The sequence below is a fragment of the Pezoporus flaviventris genome, unplaced genomic scaffold, assembly GCF_033815535.1.
Source record: "Pezoporus flaviventris isolate CSIRO_AGI_PZ_B2104156 unplaced genomic scaffold, CSIRO_AGI_Pfla_v1 ptg000066l, whole genome shotgun sequence".
Taxonomy (NCBI): Eukaryota; Metazoa; Chordata; class Aves; order Psittaciformes; family Psittacidae; genus Pezoporus; species Pezoporus flaviventris.
This window is the reverse complement of record NW_026892614.1, coordinates 25548906-25572130: the sequence shown is the minus strand read 5'-3', so window position 1 is coordinate 25572130 and position 23225 is coordinate 25548906. Positions and strand designations below refer to the sequence as shown.

Here is a 23225-nt window from a genome sequence, read left to right as displayed (position 1 = left end):
AATTAGGAGAACTGTTTCTAGTAGAGGTAAAGCAACATAATACCATTGCTGATGTATCACTGGCGAGTACTCACACAGACAAAACCAGAAAGTATAATGCTAACTGGAATGGAAACCAAGAACATCTACCAGCATGACGTGACAGGAGGCTGAGAGAGTTACTACTTAGCATGGCAAAAACTAAAGCTGTGATTTAGTGACTTCTTTTTAAAATTGTTTTTGTGGCTAAATATCAGGGAGGAAAAAGAGCATGATGTTTAGGATGATAATCAAACCACTACTGGAATTTTAAACAACTTCCTTTTAGGAATAATGAGGTCCAGGAAACCCAGATGAAATCTGATAAAAACCGGTCTTATGTGACAGTAAAGGCTCACAGACCAGAAGGGACATTCTGGGTCTTGGATCCCTACATCAGAAATTAAAGATCATAAAGAGGCTTCTACATCGGACTGTTTTGAATGAGCTTTTCAGGAAATTGGAAGTGAGGTGCAAATGACCTCAAAAGAAAAACTTTTCTATAGGTGGCGTAAAGGGAAACTGGTCACGTGGTTTGTGTTATCTCTTTCATCTTACAAAGCCTATGACCCTTTAAAATTATTTTCTTCCTTAGTTTATGCATTGTAGCCAAGCTTCCTATTGTATCAACATTACTTTCAAATTACTTACTCTTTGAGTAAAAAACAAGGGTTCCCCATATATCCTATACCCCTCCAAATGAAGACACAAAATATTAAAACCTTCTCTGTATCTATACAGCAACCTGAGCACAGATACTTTAGAAGGTCAGCGACATGTGGACCCTTCTAGATACAGCAGCTGTGGCTGTGCTGAACCACTCGGGGGGGGGGGGTGGGGTGGTACACAGAGTCAAACATGCTCAAACCAAGCCTTCTGGCTCTGCACACTGCAGCTAAGAACTCCTTGCTCGCAACAGCAACGCTAGTAATCCACTTCTGCCTGCTGCTCACTGAGATGATTTCCATCTCTCCAACCTGGGAGCTTCGTACTAAGCCTGGAGTCCTCCTGCTTTGGGATACTTTTGGTGGCTGGCTGTGTGGCTGCTGAAGGCGAGATCGCAAGTGGCTGACTTGTTCTGCTGTAGTAATGCAAAGCATCTGCAAACATGAAGACTGTCAAGCCAGACTTACGGACACGACATATTAAAAAGTTATCAAGATTGTTGTTGGGCCTGGCTCTGACTTTCCATATTACCTCTTAAAACAAATGCATCACGCTCTAAAGACTCAAGATTCCCAAACACACACGAGTGTCACTCACAATCCACACAAAACCAACAAGAGGTAAAAACTCACTTCTCTTCTCATGAAAGTATAATACTCAGACTGCTAATCCTTGAAAGCTGCACTCCATCTTCTTTTTCGTATTTGTGTTACCATATCAAGGACAGGGTTGTGAGTGAGTTTCAGGGATGTCTTTGTAACATAAGCACTAAATTGCTCTCAAATCTCCATTAAAAGATGCAACACTGAGCCTGAAGAACCCTAGCTCTGACTTTTCTCTGCACACATGCAATAGTATAAACATCTTAATTTCACAAACAGAAGCTACTTGTTTGACATGATACAACATTTAATTCAAAGCAAAGTTGACACTGACTGGATGAGGTAGCTATTCAATATGTTGTTTCATGCTCATTATTCAGCATGTAGTCCCAAGGTATTACTTATGGAACACAATCCAAATGTCACCCTCACAACAGAATAATTCATTATATTCTGAACTTTTTTTATAAAAATAATTACGTAGCTGAAACTGGGGTCTGCCAAATTAGGCACCCAAGTTTTGTTTTCACGTTGTGTAACCTCTGAGTAAGGTACAAAGACTTCTAAGAAATCCTCAGGAGTATAAAGTGAAATAATTGTTAGTACTGCCTAAACTGACAACAGGCTGAGTGGCAAAAGGCAGGAAAGCAAATATACTGCCCCCTCCCCCCCCAAGGCAAAAGATCACTTTGCCCAGGAAAGGAAGGGCGAGGAGCAGCAGCCACTGCAAAGAGGGTCTGTTTCATCCATGCTTCATCCAGAAATCACCTCTGCATTTGGACTGATGTGAAGCACCACAGCATTTTTATCCTGAGATTTTGGCAACAAGCCCAAAGCAAGCTGTCAGTGGAAATCTTCAAAAGGCCGTGACTCACCCAAAGACTGAATGGATTTCCAGTAGGCCACAGCACGTACCTGTCTGCCTGACAACTACTCCTCTCTAACATATTTCAGAATCCTGCTGCAAAGCAGAAACGCTGCAGAGCACCTCAAAATTAAGGATTCGTCATTTAGTCATTATTTATAAGTAAAGGTGTGAGTCAGTCTAAATCTAGGCACCGCTGCTTCTCTATCCTCCATAACGCCCTCCTCAGACCTGTAATTTCACTTCACAGTTATGAGAAGTTTCATTTTGGGGGATCAAATTCTTTTTCTTTCTCCTCTGCCTAACTCCATGTTCATTTAATGCATTACTTCCATTAAACTCGGGAGAGTTCCCAGCCCCAGGGTATTTCTGCTGGAGGCCGATCCAGAATGGCGCAGCCCAGGATAGCAACCAGTTAAATCTTCTCTAATCCCTGCATTCAGAAATGGTGGCTCACAGCGGCTGGCACACAGGAACTGAACAGAGCAGGCAAGCTCGTATTTCTCTCACCAAGCCAAATTAATAAAAACAAAACCTGGTTTCTCCTTCTCGTTTTCCTGTTCTTCCTGCTCCCCAATATTTTTCCTCTTTCAAACAATTTTTTCCTTTTTTTTTGTGTGTTTGAGAAGCTTAATGTTTGGCTGCCTTCTGAAGAAATGGGCACAGTGACAGATGAAAGGCTGTATTCATCACCTAATTCAGAATAGGGAAAAACCAACTGCTGTGCATTTAAGATTCTAACAACCTTGCAATTTTGTATAGCCGTTTTCCCCAACCCGTTCTTTTGAAGAAATCTGCTTTTATTCTGTTAATAACTAACCACAGTTGCAGCAGCATGGATCCGATTAGCAGTTCTTATGCTACAAAGGAGGGGGGGGGAGGGCTGTGAACAGGGTTGCCAATTTGTCCACCTGGGTCCCCAGGAGAAAGATTAGATGAGGCGCTTGCTCCTTTCTTCCCCACTTGCTCGTTGCTCGCACTAGACAGACCTCTTCAAAGCCCAGCCACTGACTTAATTCTTCTTTTTCCTCTCAAAAGTCTCATTTAACCGCCCCTCCACATGTTTTGCACTCTGTGCCACCATGTCCCTCCAAAGAGACAGTGTGAATCTGGATGAGAGGGGCTGGGAGAGGCTGCAGCCGCAGCTTGCCCAGCGCTTTCTCTCGGGCCTCTGAATTGCTTTTAGATTTTGTAAATTGTATTTTCTTAAATTTGTGCAAACTGCTGAAAAAAGTGCCTGTGTTCTTTAGGGAAGGATCCAAACCCTGCAATCATATGTTATTTTTTCTCTATGTCCTTTAAGCCTTTCATAGAAATGACAGTTTTGCTTGCATTTACACTGAAGTAGAAGATTGCAAAGGGTTGCATGGATCTAATAATTCGTAATTACTTGGGACACGACATTACATGTTTGTTAATGCAAAAAGCATATGCTTCGATTAGAGAAAAATCGTTCTCAATTTCTTTAGAAAATGTCAATTAACCAGAATATAAAATTCAATTGATTCAAGTGCTAAATATCTAAAAGCTCTTAACAAAGGACAGGGCAATATTTCTTCCTTATTTTTGGCTCACTTCTTCCTTCCAGAAATGAAAACTACTCTGACACACACTTGAAACATAAAACCTTAGAATTCCATTTAGAGAGCCAATCCAAGTTCCAAAAGGAAGAATTTTTCATTATCAATGCTCATTCTCTAGACTACATTTGTAACTGCAAGTTTTTCTCTAAGCTGTTCTTCATTGCATCTGTTTTTAAGAGCCTGAGAAGCACAACCAGTGTAGCAGACATACACTTCTAGTATTTGCCACCTAATAAAAACCTTAACTCCTAAATTCAACACAATTAACAAAATCTAAGAAAACCATATACCATCTTTCATGTATAGTATTTCAGTGTGAAAACATACAAGATGCCAAAGAAAGAGTGAATGTGAACTGAAACTGCTGATTCTTAGCTGCATTTCTTTTCCCTTGATCCAGCTACACGTAAGAATTGTTCAGGATAAAGATTCATTATCAGGTGGCATTAACTTGAAAGACCAGCAATGATGGTGTTTCACTCCTCCCTGCTCCTCCTGACTCTAAAGTTCAGGCAAGCAGGTGGAAATTGGAGCAGTGCTGATACCTGGCAATGAACTATTTTGTTAGTCCTACCTGCTGCTTCTCATACCAGTCCACTGCCTGATATTAATGGGTGTTTCAGTAGCAAAATGTATGTGCTCTCATTAATGCTATCCTCAAAAGGAACAACTCTTAGATCATCTAGTTTTTCTTATTGTGTTATTACATATCACAGAGGCCCATCTCAATGGTTCTCAGGGACTGTGGAAAAAAGGGCAAGTTGAATGCATAAAAGGATAAAAGCACCTTGAGGTAAACCTGCTTCCAAAACCCATTTGGTGGGTCTGATCCTCCTAGAAGACAGTATCTATCATGCCATATTTCATCTTGCCCAACAATGATAAGCTCCAAAGACTGGTGCAGAAGCAGAGCAATTCTTCATGTATTTTTAATCAACAGAGAACTTTCATCTGGTGAGCTCCCTCCACAAGGTCACACACGCTATGCGCTGCCACGTGTCTCTCATGCAGTTTGCAAACACCAACTTTTATGTCAGCTTCTGTTTGGAAGGGGGAATATCAACGTTAGCAACCCCTCGTTATATCATTTATAAACATGCAGATGTGGATTATTAAAGATTAATGCATTTTGGGATTGGTGTCGGCATTCCGTTTGTCTCACGCCGAAACCAATTCTGTTATTCATTAGTCAACGACAAATCACATCACCCTGTTGTAGAAGAGAAATCAAAGGTGCAAGTGTGAATTGAGAATAAGTGATGAAACTGATTACTAAGAAACTTAATGGCTGTAATCAATCAACACATCACAATAATTTGAGTCCACTGTTATCTGGAGTTGGGGAACAAACAGAAAAGCTCACTATCAGAGTGAGTTGTTCTTATGTTGTTTACTTTCTAAGAATTCACTTCGCAATTTGACTTCCATATCTACCTATGGAGCAAAGCTGTCAAAGGGCTGTCTGAATCTTTCAAGCCACTGGCTCAACCTGCATGAATTTTGTCTCTAAGGAGGAGACCGAGTATCTTGCTTTTCATTGTTAAAAAAAAGAGAAACATGATATGGAGGTAGTTGAAGTGTTCTTCTTTTGAAGCTAAATGGCTAATTTCTAGCTGGTCCATTACTAATTCAAGCCATATTTACAATTGCTTGGGTTCTTTCTACTAAGGAGGGACACACCACATATCCATCTAGTCAAGCCTGATAGTAACTATGAAGCATGAAGACCACTTTAAATATCTCTAGTGGCAGCGATACAGAGTCCACTGAAAAACTGGAAGCCCCAACAGCCTATCCCATCACAGAAACCAAACCACTTAGGCCATTTATGTTCTATTTTATCTAGGTATAACAACCATCTGTCAACAACAACAAAAACACACTGATGCAAACATGAGAGACTTCTCCCATTCAATCGCCGATAAGTACGGCAAAGGACAAGGGAGTGAAAGACAACCTTTTAATGTTTGTAATATGCAAATTAATACCCTATTAGGCAACACAAAGGACAGAGAATCTGTGTTTGTGTAGCCAAATAATGAAACAATAAAAACCCCAAATGGTCAAACCCAAATACACACTGTATTAACTTTTTAACGTAAGTGGGCTGAGCAAAAAACTCAGAAAGAAATGCAGTTTAATGATGAAATGTAAACAGTAATTGTCCAAGGCTGGGCTTAGAGTATACAGCTAAACAACAAACATACCTGTCAAATCTTGGCAGCTGTGGTTTGAATTTTGTTATGTGAACCAGTGCTTGATTATGCAAAGATTTTAACTGGATTTCGACAGCCATCATACTCCAGGTGGATCTGTAGCAGCATCACAAGGGCTACCAGTGACTCACAGGGCTACAAGAAGCGGCCTGCTGTAGGAGTGCTGCCACGGCATGCACAGTAGCAGATGCCCCACCATGCTGGCCGCTTGGCAACAGCCAGGATGGTGAAAACAGGCCTGGCAAGAATCAACAAAGAGAACAAACCAGATAGGGAGCAGAGCACAGCTATGGGGATGTGAGTGCTGCCAGCCTGGCTGTCTAGGTGAGTTTGTATGAAGCCTCTGTAGGGTGCTGGACAACCCTCAGTGCCATGCTTGTCAGACCCTGCAGGATGTTCAGTTCATGGGTCAGAAATGTTCATCACTGGCTTATACAGCAATTAAAATACTGAAACTGAAATGTGTGACCATGAAATATAAATACTGATAAACCAGATATTAAGCAAATGAAAACACTTAAAACTGAAAACTACCTCTAAAAAATAATCACCCAGGACATGCTGGTTTTGGTGACTTGTGTTTTTTCTATCTGATGCTTAACTTAGAGCTGATGAAAAACAGCAGTTTGATGGTCCTGGAATATGAAACCCCCTGTCATCAAGCAAAACTAACACAAGGAACTAGAAAAGTGTGTCTCTGTCTCATTTAATCTCCTGCACCTCTTCTCAGAAGACCACCTCTGCAGAGAAGGACACCTCCCTGATCTCTCTGGCCAGGCTGCAAGTATGATAACAATTTTGATAGCTCCTTCTGTAGCACGGGCTTTCCTCAGCAGACTAGGCTGAGACTATTTAGTTATTTCACAAAGCCCTGAGACAACAGATTATTCATCAGCTGTGACCTGGGCTGAATTCTAATGGATATCACAGGTTAGATCCTCCATATGCTAGAAGGAATGCCTCAAGCTAGAGTGCCTTACAATTTGCTTACTTTTCCTCTTTTCAAAAAGACAGAAAAACTCAAAATGTTGTGCACACCTTTCAAAAGAAGGCGTTTTAAACTACTGCTATGTGAAACCTTCATGTATTTCATTTGCAAGCATTCTAGATTTGCAAAACTGCTGAATAGATGTTTTGTGCACTAACAGTGATTAAGAACATAGCTACGTCAATGGCATTTTTTGTTTTGATTTTTTTCTGGTCCGGCTGCCAATGAACAGCATGCATCTTCCCTGCAACAAGCTGTTGCAAGATTTTTGCCTCCGGAGAAGCCAAGGGGGAAATATTGATAGATGTGTTAAAATAATCTTTCTAGACAGGGAAATCATATCCATTTTACAAGGATATAATCCCCTTCCTTGTTCTGCAATTATTTAAGGATATCTGTAAAACAAAATTAAAAATTCACAGAATTACAGAATGGTTTGGGTTAAAAGGGATCTTAAACACCATCTAGTTCACCCCCCCTGCCATAGGCAAGGACACCTTCCACTAGACCAGGCTGCTCAAAGCCCCATACAACCTGGCCTTGAACACTGCCAGGGACGGGGCAGCCACAGCCTCTCTGGGCAACCTGTGCCAGTACATCACTACCGTCGCAGTAAAGAACTTCTTATACCTAACCTAAATCTCCCCTCTTTCAGCTTAAAGACATTCTCCCTTGTCCCAGCCCTACATGCCCTTTCCAGCTTTCTTGTAAGCCCCCTTTAGGTACTGGAAGGCTGCTAGAAAGGTTGCTCTGGAGCCTTCTCTTCTCCAGGCTAAACAATCCCAACTTTCTCAATCTGCCTTCATAGGAGAGGTGGTCCAGCCCTCTGATCATCTTTGTGGCCCTCCTCTGGACTCACTTGAGCAGGTCCATGTCCTTCTTGTGTTGGGGCCCCAGAGCTGAATACAGTACCGCACGCGGGGTCTCACAAAAGCAGAGTAGAGGGTCAGAATCACCTCCCTTGACACTTCTTCACACTTACCTATGCAGCCCAGCATATGGCTGGCTTTCTGGGCTGCGAGCACACACTGCTGGGTCATGTTGGGCTTCTCATCAGCCAACACGCCCAAGTCTCTCTCCTTACGGCTGCTCTCAATCCATTTTGTGCCCAGCCTGTGTTTGTGCTTGGGATTGCCCAGACCCAGGTGCAGAAACTTGCATTTGGCCTTGTTGAACTTCATGAGTTCACACTGGCCTACGTCTCCAGCCTGTCAAGGTCCCTCTGGATGCCACCCCTTCCCTCTAGCGTGTCAACTGCACCACACAGCCTGGTGTTGCCATCAAACTTGCTGAGGGTGCACTCAATCCCACTGTCCATGTCATTGTCATTGACAAAGACGTCGAACAGCACTGGTCACTTTCATATGGTAGCCTTCTCTCCTTCAGATAATGTTTGAAAAGTCCATGCCATAAAACATACCAGTAGTGGTGGTCAATGGAGTGAGCATGTGGAATAACTCAATCCTGAGCAAATTATTTTTCCAAATTCTTGTTTAAAACATGACTTGTCTGATTGGCTTGTCTTGCTGCAGCCACTTCTGGAAGCAGTTCAACTCTTAGGCTTCTTCTTTTATAAGGCATGAAAGAAAGCATCACTCCTATTCAGATTTTTACATTAAAATATCCTTTTGGACTATGATAGACTACTGCTTATTTTTTTCTTCTCTCAGCATTTTAATCACTCTAGTCTACACACTCATTGACTAATATGCACAGCAAGGCAAGGTGTCCTGTTACAGCTCTTTCTGGGTATCCCATTCCCCTCCTGCTCTTTTTTTCATAGAATGTTAGCTGTAACTCTAATGCTGACATGTCCTGGATTTCAAGCTAGCTAGCTGATCAATACAGGAGAGGAAGACCTCCAGAATTGAAAAGAATAGAGCTGATCACTGAATGGAACACATCCATTGACTCATATACTAGAATTAAAGATGTGGGCTATTTTTAATCAGAGAAGGGTGCCGACCACTGGTTAGCATAAATTAAGATGACCAGCAATAAGATTCTTCGGTGAGAGTATCCACACATGGCTTTTTTCCTAAAAGTTGTAATTCCAGCTGTATCTGAGATCCTTGGTGCAAGAAAACATCAATACAATTGCAGTAAAACCAACAATGCAGTTGATGCTTAACAGAGTGAAAATAAGCTTGTTTGTTCAGGAAGTGAATGTAATGTATTAAAAGCACAAGTCAAAATACTGATCTGTGTGGAAAAAAAATCCTTTTACATATTTCGGAAGACAATATTTGCTATTAAATATTAATATAGGATATCCTTCTCTTCCATACAGATAAAAATCCCTGCAGAGGTTTACATATAATAGAACCTATTGACTCATACAAAACCTGCTTGTCCACCATGGGTTAAGGGATTCCTGGCCTATCAGCAATCTTCCACAGAACTCTAAATATTAAAAATTTTTGCTGCTTACACTGCAAGGGAGAAAGAGCTGACAAAAGCCTTTGGCCAGTGAGATCAAAATTGGGGATGGGGGGAGAAAGGGGAGTTTAGCTTATTTACATTTTTGCTTTGTTAGTAAACTGGAATGGTAGGAGCAGGAGGAAAAGGGGAAAAAAAAAGACAGAAAAGTGAAATTAACAGCTACTAAATCTTCTGCCAACAGCAGTGCATTTTGATGATGTGCTGCATCAGCTTCCACTAATGGTTTAGGGTTGAATCAGGCACAGTTCAAGACCTAAAGCAGTGCAGGGCATCGCATCTCATTCTTTGGAAGAACACGTACCCTAAAAATAAAGAGACCAGAATTTCTGGCAAAGCAGAATAATAATCTACTTAACACAAACCAGAATGTAATTCTGAATCCCCCAAAATCATAAGAGACTATGATTTCATAAAAGACTGGCGGAAAGGGTGTGTGAAAAAGAACTGTTACCCTTCTGAGAGAAAACTTTTTCTGAACAAAACCCATCTCAGTTACTTTTTCTGCTCTTAGGGGTTAATCTCCCTGGTCTATTCCAGTCAAGCAAATGGAAACAAAGTCTGTATATGTGTGTGCCACTTACCACATAATATATCCGTCCAGTATTTCAGAGAGCACAGGAAGGAAATGCCCACTGAGCTAGGGACGTGCCAATGTCAGTGCTGCCTGTGCCACTCCATTCCCGTGAAATCTGTGGCATGCGGCAGAAAGCAATGCAGGGTGGCAGGCTTGCAGTGGGGTGGGGAGACAGCTTAAACAGGCAGTGGGAATAGAATCAGCCATTTGGGAGGTTTAACAGGGGGCTGTTTGTTTGTCTGCCCTTTTGATGTTAAATTAGTCTTCAATTTTGTTGTGAGGAAGGAGGCATTGGAAAAAGGATGCTTCTCTTCCAGTAAACCCTGGAAAAGCAACACCTTTATTTTAATGGCCTTCCCACCAAGAACCCCCTGCAACATTCTGGCTTTCTCTAGCCATAGCTATCAGCAACACAACAGCTGCTCATTTTACAATGACTTGCTGGAGAGAGAATGATTGAAAGAGCCAATCTATGTCACATGGAGAAGCTGTGGCACAACATTGCAGGAGGTAATAGGAGAGGAATGAGGTCAGAACAAACAAGGGTAGGGTGAGAACGGAGGGGAAAATAGCAGCAAGCAAAATTATTGAAGGCAATGCTGTAGCACACAATCTGTTTAAAAACGGCCACAACCTGAACACTGTGAACAGCCACAGAAATACAAACAAGCTCCGTGTTACTTCTTTATAGGGTCTCGTAAATATGGCTGCTGAAAAAAAGCTACCCCAGTCCTAGCAATGAAGCATAACAGCAGGAATACACTTAGGTGAAAGCACAGTCGAATTCATAGAGCTTGAAAGCCCCAGCACCTGGCGGCGTCCTACTAGTTGCAGAGTTTTAAAGAGCAGCTTTGTTCATGTCATTTTGTAGCCTGAGAACCATGGCAGCAGCAGCAGCAGCAGCGATGCTCCTGCAGCTGCCTGGCTCCCCTCTGGAGAGAACTCACGCTTGGGAGTTCACCTTTATCAACAGAGCTGCAGAGAGCAGGAGCTCACCCACGCTGGGACAGCACCAGCGGGTGGTTTTGATTTAGTGCCATTCATAAAAATCCTTCCCGAGGAAGAGCTGCTTTTGTGTGACTGCAGCAGACCAGAAAAGAACATGCAAAATGGTGGCGATGGTTTGTATGAAGAGGCAATACTTTTCAGTAGGCCAGTCACAAAAAATTAGCTTTTGGGCTCAGCTGAAGTGATGAAGCGACTCTGACCCTGACCTTTGGCCCCACTCCCCTTTTATTTTTATCTCACAGGGATCAACTGGTTTCATAGAAGTTATTAATTCTCCCTACATTCTGTTCTGTTCTTATTTATCCTTATCTATCATGGCTACAATAAAGCTACTTTCAATGTCGTAACTTTCTTTCCCTATTCAGCAATCAGGCTGATAAAATGCCAATCCATTTACTTGCTTGAATCTGACGATGGAAAAATGCTACCTTTCCAGCTAGGTGGGACTCCAGTCGACAAAATGGATGGGCTTCACCATGTACTGTAAAATATGCTGCATACACAAAGCTACCATATTGCACATAATGCAAATATTCCAGTCCTGCTGCTCTCCCTGCTTTTCCTGACCCACCTGAGCACATGCTGCCAGTCAGAGTGGCTGGAAAGGGAAGAAATAACTGCAGGGCACACATGAAGCATCAGGGCTTGACATGCTCAGACCACATTTAAGTGTGCAACATTCCTGTGTGCACTGAGCTTACTCCCCTTTGCTTATCTAGTTTAACCTCTGTATACAAACAGGCACCTACACTTCACACAGATACTTTTGTTCTGAATACCAAAACACATGCTACTCACTGAATTTTATCCTGCATTTGGTTTACAGCACATCTAATGAAAACGCATCATTGTTTTTGTCTCTTTTAACTGAGCTCCATGTTGATTTTTTGTGGTTTTGTGAGAAACTGATGTTATCCCTGGGCTAATGTCAGCATTCTCCTGCTCTTAGGAATTCCCCTAGTATTCAAAATGTCAGAAAACAATCAAAAACTTGGGCATCAGAAAGAGAATAAACTCGTCTGAAATACCAAGTGCACATTGCTGCCTGACCCCCTGCAAGTAACATGCAAGATGGGTGGGGACAAGGCAAGAACTGGAGTAAATGCATGCCTGTTTTTAATTCTGAGTGTCTTAAGAGATTTCCACAATTTTCTGAAAGTACATGAATGACTGTGTGTCACACTATGTGGCACATGAGAGTGAGTGGCAAGCGTGCCACTGGCATTTCAATTATTACTGTGGAGCTGGATTCCTAGTAACTCATTGACCTTTGCAGTACTAAGAAACATCTCATACAGTATTCTCTATTCATGTCCAAAATCACATTATCACAATACAGGGTTGGAAAATCTCTGCCTCATCTTGTGGGTCTGAAACCACCACAGAAGTCAAAGAGCCAAACCTAACAGAAATACACAGTAAAACCAAAAAAGGGACACTGTAAATAATCATAGAATCATAGAATCATTAGGGTTGGAAAGGACCTTAAGATCATCTAGTTCCAACCCCCTGCCGTGGGCAGGGACACCTTACGCTAAATCATATCACCCAAGGCCTCGTCCAACCTGGCCTTGAATGTGACACACAGATGACACACAAACCAAATATAAAAATTATGACCAAGTATTCACATTGGTTGATAAAGACATTTATCAAACACGTACGTGGAGTCAAGCTCCGAACTTTGAGCACTCTGAGGTTTTGGCAGCTGAAGTTCAGATGGAATTTAACCATGCTTTAAGTATGCATTTTTTTTTCCCAGAAGGCAGCCCTGAAAGTGCAGGATTCTCAGAAAATAAATTAATTCATATTACAGGAGTATTTATTTATTTCATAAACGAGTCTATCAGTTTAATTTTGTTTGTTGGAACAAACTTACCTGGAATACTTGCTGGAGAAATGGGACCAGATCTCGACTGGTTGCTTCCAACAGGTGAGCCTACAGGGGAAGGTGATGGGCCCCCAGGGATGCCAGAGAGATGCGGAGAAGCATGAGGGGAGAACGGAGACTGTGCAGGGTTGCTCTGCTCCCCTTGGCTGCTTGTAGAGCCTGACGCGCTAACAGCTGAGCTCAGGGTTGCTTCGGTTCCAGTCGGCAAGTCGTCAATGGATCCAGATAAATCCTGAGGAAAAAGAATGTAAGTACTCCTATGAACTCATATAATACTCAGGACACAGGACTTGAGAGCTGGCATGGCTACCAGCTCCATTTGTTTACTTATTGCAGCAGATAACTGAGAGGTTGTCTTTGAATGTTGGTTCACATAGTTAAATGATGGCAGAAAACAAGGATAGTATATACAATTCTCCAATTAATCTCTAATTCTTTCAAGAAAAGAACAAGCAAGGGCAACAAACGAACTGGAACCAAATTCACTCAACAGTGAATTTAACCTTTTCCATCTGGATTAAGCTTTCAAAATTAATCCCACAAATTCTGCCTGACAATACTAAAACTAATGAAAATGATACATCAGTTTCATTTTCACACAGTATTTCATTTTGGGGTTTGCTACCTTTAACAATCACAGCTTATATACTTCACTCTTTAAACCATCACCAAAACGAGAGAAGGGTGTAAAATATGCAGCTCTTCTAACCCTCACATGCAGCTCTTTCACTTTGCAGAACAGACGCAAGCAGAGGCCCAGCCCTCGGCAGCAGCTCATGACCTGCTGGCCACCTACAAGCAAGGAAGGCCTCTTCTCTATTTCCATCAAGCACCAGCGTACAACTCAGTTTCTCTTCCATTTTGTTTGAACACAATGCTAAAAGTTGCTCCATTTCAGTTCGTAACTGCTGCATTTTCCATGAGAAACTTCCTTTGTAGGTCAAAGCACATCTGAATTCTAACTACAGATTGCTGGGCATATTCCCTAAAGCTGTAACACAGGAGTTATACTGGTCTTTGGATCTGTGGGAGTACTTTTTTTAAATCATTGTAAAATCAGATATGAAAAACTGAGAATGCTGTGACAAAGCAAGTGTGTGCCCCTTAACTGTCAGAGAAATTCCTAAGCAATCACAGAAAAATCTCACATAAAATGAAAAGTCACAAAGATAGCTGTGCTTCTGTGATTACTGGCAAGGCACAGGTTAAGGAGCACATTACTATTTCTATTAGTGAATTAAGGTGCAAACAAGAAGCACAGAGCTACCACACATATAAAACAAGTCATTAAATGACCTCTGAGGCTTTCAATAACTGGGATGACATGGTGTATTACTTTGGCTGCTTCAACTTTGACTTCACTTGCCTGGCTCATGCAAGTGGTTGCACTGTAGACAATGGTACCCGTTGTCCGAGTAGAAGTCAGGCATGGACTGAAAAGAACTGGGCTCTCCCTGAGCAAAGAGCTCAGTAAGCAAAGCCTAACCGCTGCCTAATTTTCGTAATAAAAAATAAATGTGTCTATAGAAGCTACAGAAATTGGACAAAATGCAAAGTAGTGTGTTTTGAGTAAGAGTCATGCCCGATGCTGACCAGTTAGGTTATGTGGAAAGCTCACAGCCAGTCTCCCCTAAGACAGACAGTCTTCCAAGTCATGGAAAAAGTAGGATTAACAATTTAAACACCAGGAAAAATCATTTAAAAACACCTAGAACACTACAGGTTATTCCTCCTCTTGCATAAACGTAGTAATACAATTCACTCAGCTTATCTCTCTGCAAGACACCTTGCAGACCTTATTTCTAATGAATTTCCACTAATGCTTCTAGCACAACTCTCACCACAGATTAATTTTGCTTTTTCTGACAAGCACATGAAAAGCAACAATTAAGATAGAGACTTCAGACTGTGTGGACTCTGCATTTGCTCAGAGTAGAGTTCCAGATCCCCACAAAAGGAAATTTAATTGTGAAATGGGCAGTAAACTATTTTCTTTTTCAAAACTATTAACTGTAGAAAATATGAACAAGAAATAACACTGCTTGATGCTGTATAGAGCAATGCTAGGGATTTTTCACAGCAGAATGTATTTGGCAAACAGGTAAGCAATTACTGCTTTCCATACATAATATGGTATTCTTCTAAATGGAATCAAGCCACTGCTGTCGTGATGTGCAACAAATGCTGCAGGAAACGCTGATAAAATAAATGCTGCTGAAAAGCATACATAAACCCTTGAAAACCGAATGTAGCAGAATAGAGCCTATTCTAAAAGAATATAAATTCTGCATTAAAAAAACAGATTGGTATCCAGCTGAGAAAAGATATAGAAAACACAGGGGTTTACATTTAGAGTTAGAAAGGGTGTGTGTATTAAAGCTTTCATTTGTTTCAGCAAGGCACAAAGTACCTGAAAAACAAACATGCCGAAATAATGAAAAGCCATGAAATGGCTAGTACTGCCCATGGTGAAATTATCTCTTGTTCAGAGACCAAGGCAAAACCTGACCACTCCCCACAGTATCTCTCCAGCCTGCTGAACCTGCATGTGGGGAATAACCTTGGGGCAGGAATGAAATTCACTTCTCCCATCAGGTCACATCTGACTTGTACAGTCTCCTGTGCGGATGGAGTGTTGGAGGAGTCGCAGGTGTTTCTTCAAGTGCTTGCCTTCCAGGGATTTTCTCACCAACCTGATGCAACTCCTTCACAAAAGTGGAAGAGGAATGCTACTCAAAGAGCGAGGCTACACCAACCAACACCCCTCCCCCCCTGCCCCAGCACATGCAGTTGGAGCAGCCAGGCCGTCCCATGGCACCTGCAGTACCTTGCGTTCCCCATGTGTGCTCAGCATCAGCACTGGGGTGTCCTCCCCGTGCTGGGGAACTTCGCCATCAACTCAGCTGCCAAGGATGCTATGGTAGCATTCATTCATCAGACCCATCAAGAAAGCTCATAACAAGGTTGCTGTCAGGACGGCATGAAAGCTGTAGTCTACCTAGATGCCTGGCTGTGCTACACAGACTTTATCTTGTGTTACAGTGGGCTAAAATGAAAAATATCAGCCCTTCTGCGCAGCACGGTTTTGCAGATCATTACTTTGTATGTTTTGTTAACACCTGCTTTGTGGCCTTACTAGTCCTCTAAGGTAGAAATCCTGAGTAGGCAAGCAACTGGGAAACTTCCAGCATGCAAAGGCTTTAGGAACACCTCTGTTATCCACAAAAGCTAATTGGGAAATTACAGAGGAGAAGAAAGACTTTATGTGAAGCACCCGGACAGAAAGAGCAGAAGTCGACTTACTGTTCTGCTATTATAAGTATTTTAATGCTTGCTTTTACCTCAGTTCAACAGAACAGTAATGAAGTTGTGTGCAATTTCCACATCACAAACATTTATTTATATATAAAATACTGTACACATACACAATTATATACCTAAATTACGTGGATATTCTTGCATTTACTTAGCACATCCATATGAAAAGCTATTAAAAAGCCTACTAATAAGAGAAATTCACAGTGGTTTAAGCAGATAGCCTAGTTAACAAAGAAGCTCTGTAACTAATACTCCTCTAGAGGACAATTTAGTCAGCAGGGCACCAACTCTATTCTTCTTTTATAAGTACTATCAGATCTATGATGCCTGTAAAGAACAGAGAGACCTTACTTACTGCATCTCATTCAAACCAAGGCACCTTCAAGCTACAGTGCTTCCATTTATCTTGTTGGAAAGTTGGCAGGTTAGGTAATTGCTGGGATTCTTTTAAGGGGCTCAAGTCCTCATACCCTAAGGCATGCCTTAAATTTTGCCTCTTTTCAGAGGTTTTTTCTGGAAAGTACTCTTTTCTTCTGCTAAAATGTCGGAAGTCTGGAATTAGCAGAAATCTCTTGTTTCTTGCAGATCTGTTTCTAGAGTAATTTTGTTATTCTTGCCTATTGGTATGACTCAAAGTACACCAAATCTAAGAAAAAATGAAAGTAATATTTTTCCCCTGTCACAAATCTGTATTATGGTTTTGTATTCTGTCAGCTTTACATCCTGTATTATGCAGTACACCCAAGCCAGCTTTCAAAGTTAATTTCTACATAATACCTTGATTACAAACTGAAATGTCCCTGTGCAAGATCTATCTCTTTTAGCAAAGTGTTTTATCTCTGACTGTCTTCACTTCCAGCCTCACCTTCCACCCATGCACAACCTTTATTCTTGTCCCACTGACAAGTACAAGAGCTAAAATGAACAGGATCACATTGTGCTTGGGATTATAATGTTATGCCTTCCTGGTGGTACGATCTTATCAGACTGACAGGAGAGACGCTCTTGAAACAGAACACCAATTTACTACTGCAATGCAGGCAGCAAGGGGTAGAGAGAAATAAACTGCTTATGTAGAGCCAGGAAACCCAAAGTTACTTATAAACACAGTGCAAGAAAAAAAAAACAAAACAAACACCCATATATAATAATGTAAACTTACCCAAGGAATACACCCAGATCCAATAAACAGCAAAAAGAAGACTATAGTAACTCCGTAATACCACCATAAGTTTACACTCACAGTGTGACAGGATCAAAGCATTCACCACAGAGCAAAAATTTACACTGTAAACACTTTGCACAGTTGCTGGTTTTGCTCAGGTGTGTCTCAGCAGACATAAACCAAGGTTTCACTAAAGCAATCCCTTGCTAAATACTTACAGTTGAAAAATGATGTTCACCTTCTCTGAAATCAGTAAAAATAGAGAGCTAACTGAACTCATGCATCGCTGAATTACACCCTATTTTCACTGACAGGTTACTGTACTTCGGGGATCTTAGCAGGGATTGCGCAGAGCATATACAACTTGGGATTTATTTCAGCTTTCCAACTATTGCTTATTGGCTCCTTTATGCTCAGGGACTAGAAGAAAAGCAGAGGTATTCTGTAGATATTAAAATTAAAGATACACAAAATCTCCCAGTCTCCAAGAAGCTGAAAACCCAAGACTTCTCTACCATCCGTTTGCTAGCATGAATCCCAGCATTACATGGAGGGAACTGCCAGCAACTGAATGGCTGCAGGATCAAAGCACTGCTCACTCCATTGAGGCCTTCCTGCAGTATTTTTATTAGGATGGAAGATGGTGCTGCTCGAAAGACAGGATCCTACATGAAATATCCACCTCTTTAACATGAATCACCGCCTTAGAAGCAGAATTATATATACATGCAAATATACTTTACATGTAAGTATGTAAATATATATTCAAGCAGACATACACTCTGCTATTGTTTTGGAGCCATGGGGGATTATGAACAATATGCTCTGTAATTGAGATTAACTTTGAACAAATGATTTGGCTGACAAACACACATACACACACAAAGGGAAAACCCACAATAGCCCTGTTTAAATTTCAAGATATTTGTAAGACCTCTTTTCATCACAAAGCAGCCTATAATAGCATGTTTCAAGAAGTCTTCCAAAGGCCCTGCTGGTCACATTGTTGAGGCAGCGAGTGAGCTAACAGCCTCCCATGGCCTGTGCAACTGGAAGAAAACACGAGCAAAGCAATGACAGAGGCCATAGGCAAAATGCTTTCATTCTCTAAGGCTGCTACCCCCTACATGGGGGTCTTCCTTCTGCGCCAGCTGCGTTGCAACCCTCAGTAAGCATACCAAATGTACCCTATGCACATCCTTAAAAAAATTCTTTAACAGGAGACAGCAAAGCTGCTGCTACATTTTTGCCAAAGTGCCATTAGTGCAATGAATTTGGGGACAGAAAACAGGGTTCGTTCTCTGAATCTTGTTAATTCAAGATTTGGAGAAGGAAAAGCAAAGATTACTTCCATTTCAAACACCTCTTTGAGGAAAAAGCTTGATTTTTATTGACAGGCACAACTTCTCCTCAGAACATGCTATTTTAAGGAGAGGATTTGTTTCATACCAAAAACTTACTTGCAAGACAATACAGTTGGGTAGAGGCACTTTTTAGTTATTTATGGTACTTGTTGGTCTTATTTTATTCCACTTAACTAGAGGTTTTAATGTTTTTAACTTTAACCTCTATGTGCTGAACTATTTGTGCAACACTCTAGATGAAGGAATTTCTAAGTGTATGATAAAACCACTAACTTATTGCATTGAGTTTAGTGACAAAGCACAACTTGCTGGGGAAACACGTTCCCTTCATTCTGCAGGCCTCACAGGCTCCCCAAAATAACTCAGTTGCTGAACTGTGTTGCAAGGACTCCAATCAGTATCAAACACTCTGAGAAGTTTCACAGAGAAGTCCCTGAGGATGTAAAATCTTTTCCCCTAAAGCCCTATATTCAGTCACACAATTGAGAAAAAGTGTAAGCAAGCACTGCAGTGCCAGTGCTCTGCCTGACATCTTTACAGCCTATCCTGGAATTACACTGGTCTTCCAGAAATTACCTACAAAAAACCAACTTTGAAAAACAGACTCGAGTCACAGTAACTGCTAAGCAAATGACTGGTTTGGACAGTTCTTACTTGTAATTTGGATACAAAATTCGTTCCCAGTCTTAAAAAATGCCAGGAATGCTAGCGGCCTTCCTGGCTGCCTAGGCAGGACTGCCACCCTAACGACGAATGTAATTTTGTTCTGCTGGATATGGCATCTCACTGCAGCATTCAGTTCTCAGCTCATTTAAAGAAAGAGTAATTTCTTACTACATTTGTTTAACAAGAATCTGTTTAACAAGGATCTGTGTTTGTAGGACTACCTTAACTAAAAATAAAAACTGTGGACCTGTGGATACAGGCGCCCGAGAACAGAACATGCTATACATGTATCTGTTAAGACACAGAACGAGAAGAAGTTGCTAAGATGGATACAGTCACACTTCTGTACCTAAACTGACCCACAATGGGACCTTCTTTGCTTGTCCAGTTGAGAGCTTTACAGCAAAACCAACTTGGGGCAGTTAGAAATTCAAAACTGACACTGTAGCTTAGAGGACCCAGAGGAGAGCCCAGACCACTGCACAGCTCCCTGCTCATGCCCAGTGCCACTCATTACAGGGTCTGCAGCTCCTGACAGTTAATGGGAAGAGAGCTCCTGAGTTCTCCAGCTGCATCAAGAATCTCCTAATGGCGTAACAAAAAGTCATTGGTTTACAAACATTGACTCTGATATATGAAGCGATAAATACTAGGCCCATGTGCTATCAAAGCACAAAGTCTAACAAGGACTGTAAACAGATAAGACACACAGCTTGTCTGAAAACAATACTTTTTTATATCAAAAATAAACAGTAAACCTCCAGAACAGAAACACAGTAACACAGCATCTCTCAAGATAGGAACTTCGCTGTTTATCTCTGAAGCAGAATGCTTAGCATGTAGAATTCCTGAGAACAAAATTTAAACCCAAAAAGCCGCAAACCCTTAGGAGCCATTTGTTTCTTCAGTAGAGTAGCAAAGAAAAATTAACAGCCAACAATTCTTGTAGCTACAGCATCAGCTATTTATCATCAATAAATCATCAACATTTAAAACCAAACCAATGAAAACCACAACAAATTTACCCTATGAAGAAGGAAGAAAAGTTGTGATTGTGTAACAGCATCCTAATGAAATTTTGTCGCACTCATAATACTTCCCATCCACGGTTTCCTCAGTGCCAATCTTAACCATTCCCAAACATGAAATGTTAAGGATTTTTCATACAAAGAACAACGAGGTGAGACATAACGAATTCCTTCTTTAGAGTCTCTTTGGATTGCAACCATTTTCTAGATCACGCAGCCTACAGCTACCTCCCCAGGGAGAAGACAGACTGAACTGGCAGGATAAAGCAGAGAGGAAGCTGACCGAATGAAGGAAAACGCGCGCTGATCCAGAAACTTTCAAGCTCTCTGCAGCTTGTTATTTTGGGGATTGCTATCCTCCTCCCTCTCTGCAGCAAGCTCAGAATTTGAAGGGCCAATGGGCAGATCCCCTGCTTCCCAGCCCAGCCTTCTTTCCTGGCTGTGCTTCTGGCCATGTTGAACCTAGCATCACCAAGCACAAAGAAAATACTGGCTCCTGCTGTTCACCCTCTCATTATGTGCCTGTTCTACTTTCACAGGTGATGTAGAAAGAAATCCAACCAAGCAAGCAAGGAGAGTACTGAATCACAAGAAAGACAAACATGGATTTGAATGAAGCATATGAGAAAGAATAAGACATTACCAAAACCAATATATGGGTCAGCAGATCTGAAAGATGCTTAAATTTTTAGCAGGAGCAGCAGCAATATGTATTAGAACTTACTGCTTACTCTTTTATTCTGTTTAATCTGGCTACCATACTTTTGGAAACTTGCAGCACGTGTAGTCAGACACAGTCCATCTATTAAAAACCCTGAGATTCTGCAGGTGTGGCTCAAGCAAAAAGGAGCAAACACCACTTTAGAATACTGTAGCATGAAATGTGGTAAACTCACACTATGTCTATCCCACAGGACGCCCACATGCGATTGCAGGGCAGAGATTCTCAATAGGTCTATGCAGGGTAGCTCACGCAGGAGAAACTCTTTAAACATGACCACACAACCTAACACAGCTTAATGTGCCTCACTGTTTACTACCACAGACATACCTTGAGTCATAGCACACCTATTTTGCAATTACTAATTAACATCTGTCCACATGTGCTTTTCAGACCACCCCACACTGTATTCAGAAGGCATTAGCTATGATGTTAGAAAGTTTGGGCCTACAATACTATGTGCTTTGTAGACTGCAGTTGAGAGAGCAGAAAAAGTGTTGGTCCAACAATCAATTGTCCACTGATCACTGAAAGCAGATCTTTTCCTCCCCCAGGCAACTTGGTAATATGAGCTGTTCCAACTTTCCAAGGCTACCAATGTGTGGATCACAGTAACTTAAACAACTGATGAACCTATACACCTGTATGTCCAAGGTTTAAAAGCTCCTGATCTACAGCACTTGCCTTTTTTTAATTCTTTTTGGCATATTAATATCCTTTGTAGAGTTATGGTTTGATAAAAAGGACGTCCCAGCAGGTTACCGTGGGAATAAGGATCTACAAAATACAGTTTTTCATTAGCTCAGGGCTTGTGCATGCACCATACTGCGTCTCTTTCTTCTCTCTCCCACAGAACCCTGTAACCAAATACCACAACTCAATGAGATGGTAAATAAGCCACAGACACATCTTAAACTTCAAAAACACAGGTGCTCCCATAACTTTCCATCTCTTCCCCTTGAATCAGAAGCTGAAAGGAACAGAAAAATGTATAAAGCAAAAGGAGTGATAAATGTTAGAAAGGCTTCCTTTTAAGGGAACAGAGTAAGGCAACTTGCCTCAGAGAACAGTATAAATTAATTAATTAATTAGTTTTTATTTAACAGAACTTGGACAAACTGGATATGCAGTATTATACTTGCTTATCAGACAGAAATGAGTGTTATAACATTTACTGCAGTAAATTCAGCTTCCTTTGTCACTCCAGACTCATTCTGTCAGCATCACACAAGAATCTCTCATCCTCCTCCTCGTTTCCCTTTCTTTTTTTTTAACCCAACGCAACCCCAGCAGCACGTGGCTTGACAACCAGGAGAGCACAAATGGGGCTGTGACAGCTATGTGAAAGCTATGCTTTGCTCCACATCCCCCACCATGCACACAAACTGCTTGATCCTTTCCGAGGTTTATAGGCCACAGGAGCAAAACCAAACAATTATGCTTCAAGAGCTGTTCACTCAACCCCTCCCACCTCTTCATTTTCCAGTAACCTGGGAAAAGGCTGGGAAATCCAAGATGGTAATAAAACAGAAACCAAACTTTCAGATTGCTTCTCACACATGCCAGCTAGAACCAGACTCCCTCATCGCCTGAAGTTCTGGAATTCACATCTCGCAGTAATTCACTGCTGGTTGGGCACACTATTGTGCAAAATAATTGAGCAGCAAGGGAACGCGATATTTTGAGATGATAAGGCTTTGACAGACTTGTGTTTCAGAAGCCTCTACAGAAATTTCAAAAGGCTTCTGAAAGCCTAGAAAAGTGTCCTGGCCTCAGATTCCTTTTGAAATAATGTCTTGATTACCCTACTAAGAAGGGTAACTTGTAGCACTCCCATTAAGCTTTAAGAAAGGCCAGTACCTTCTCCTGTCTACTGCTGAGCATGCTGTCCCAGCCAAGCTTATGAACTGCTTTTGGGGCGGGAACAGGTATCTTGAAGCTAAGATGATGACATGGCTGTCCAGATCGTTGAGTGCATTAAGTTAGTCTTTCTCCAACAGGTCCATAATTTTAGGTGCACTCCTGAAATCCAACAAATTAGGAGAAATGTGGAAGAGTCACTACAGAAGTGCTAAACCATGCAGTCTATGCAGCCTACAGAAAAAACAAC

At 41.5% G+C, this 23225-nt stretch overlaps 1 protein-coding gene across 10 annotated transcripts in view; it reads right to left on the bottom strand.

Annotated features, from left to right (window-relative positions):
* ARID1B (AT-rich interaction domain 1B) overlaps nucleotides 1-23225 on the bottom strand; it is a 329589-nt gene that overhangs the window by 87272 nt on the left and 219092 nt on the right. For all 10 annotated transcript variants that reach the window (XM_061471608.1, XM_061471615.1, XM_061471609.1 and 7 more), the window contains one exon: nucleotides 12842-13085. In XM_061471608.1, coding sequence (XP_061327592.1) covers nucleotides 12842-13085 — 244 coding nt within the window. The remainder of the gene's footprint in view (nucleotides 1-12841; nucleotides 13086-23225) is intronic.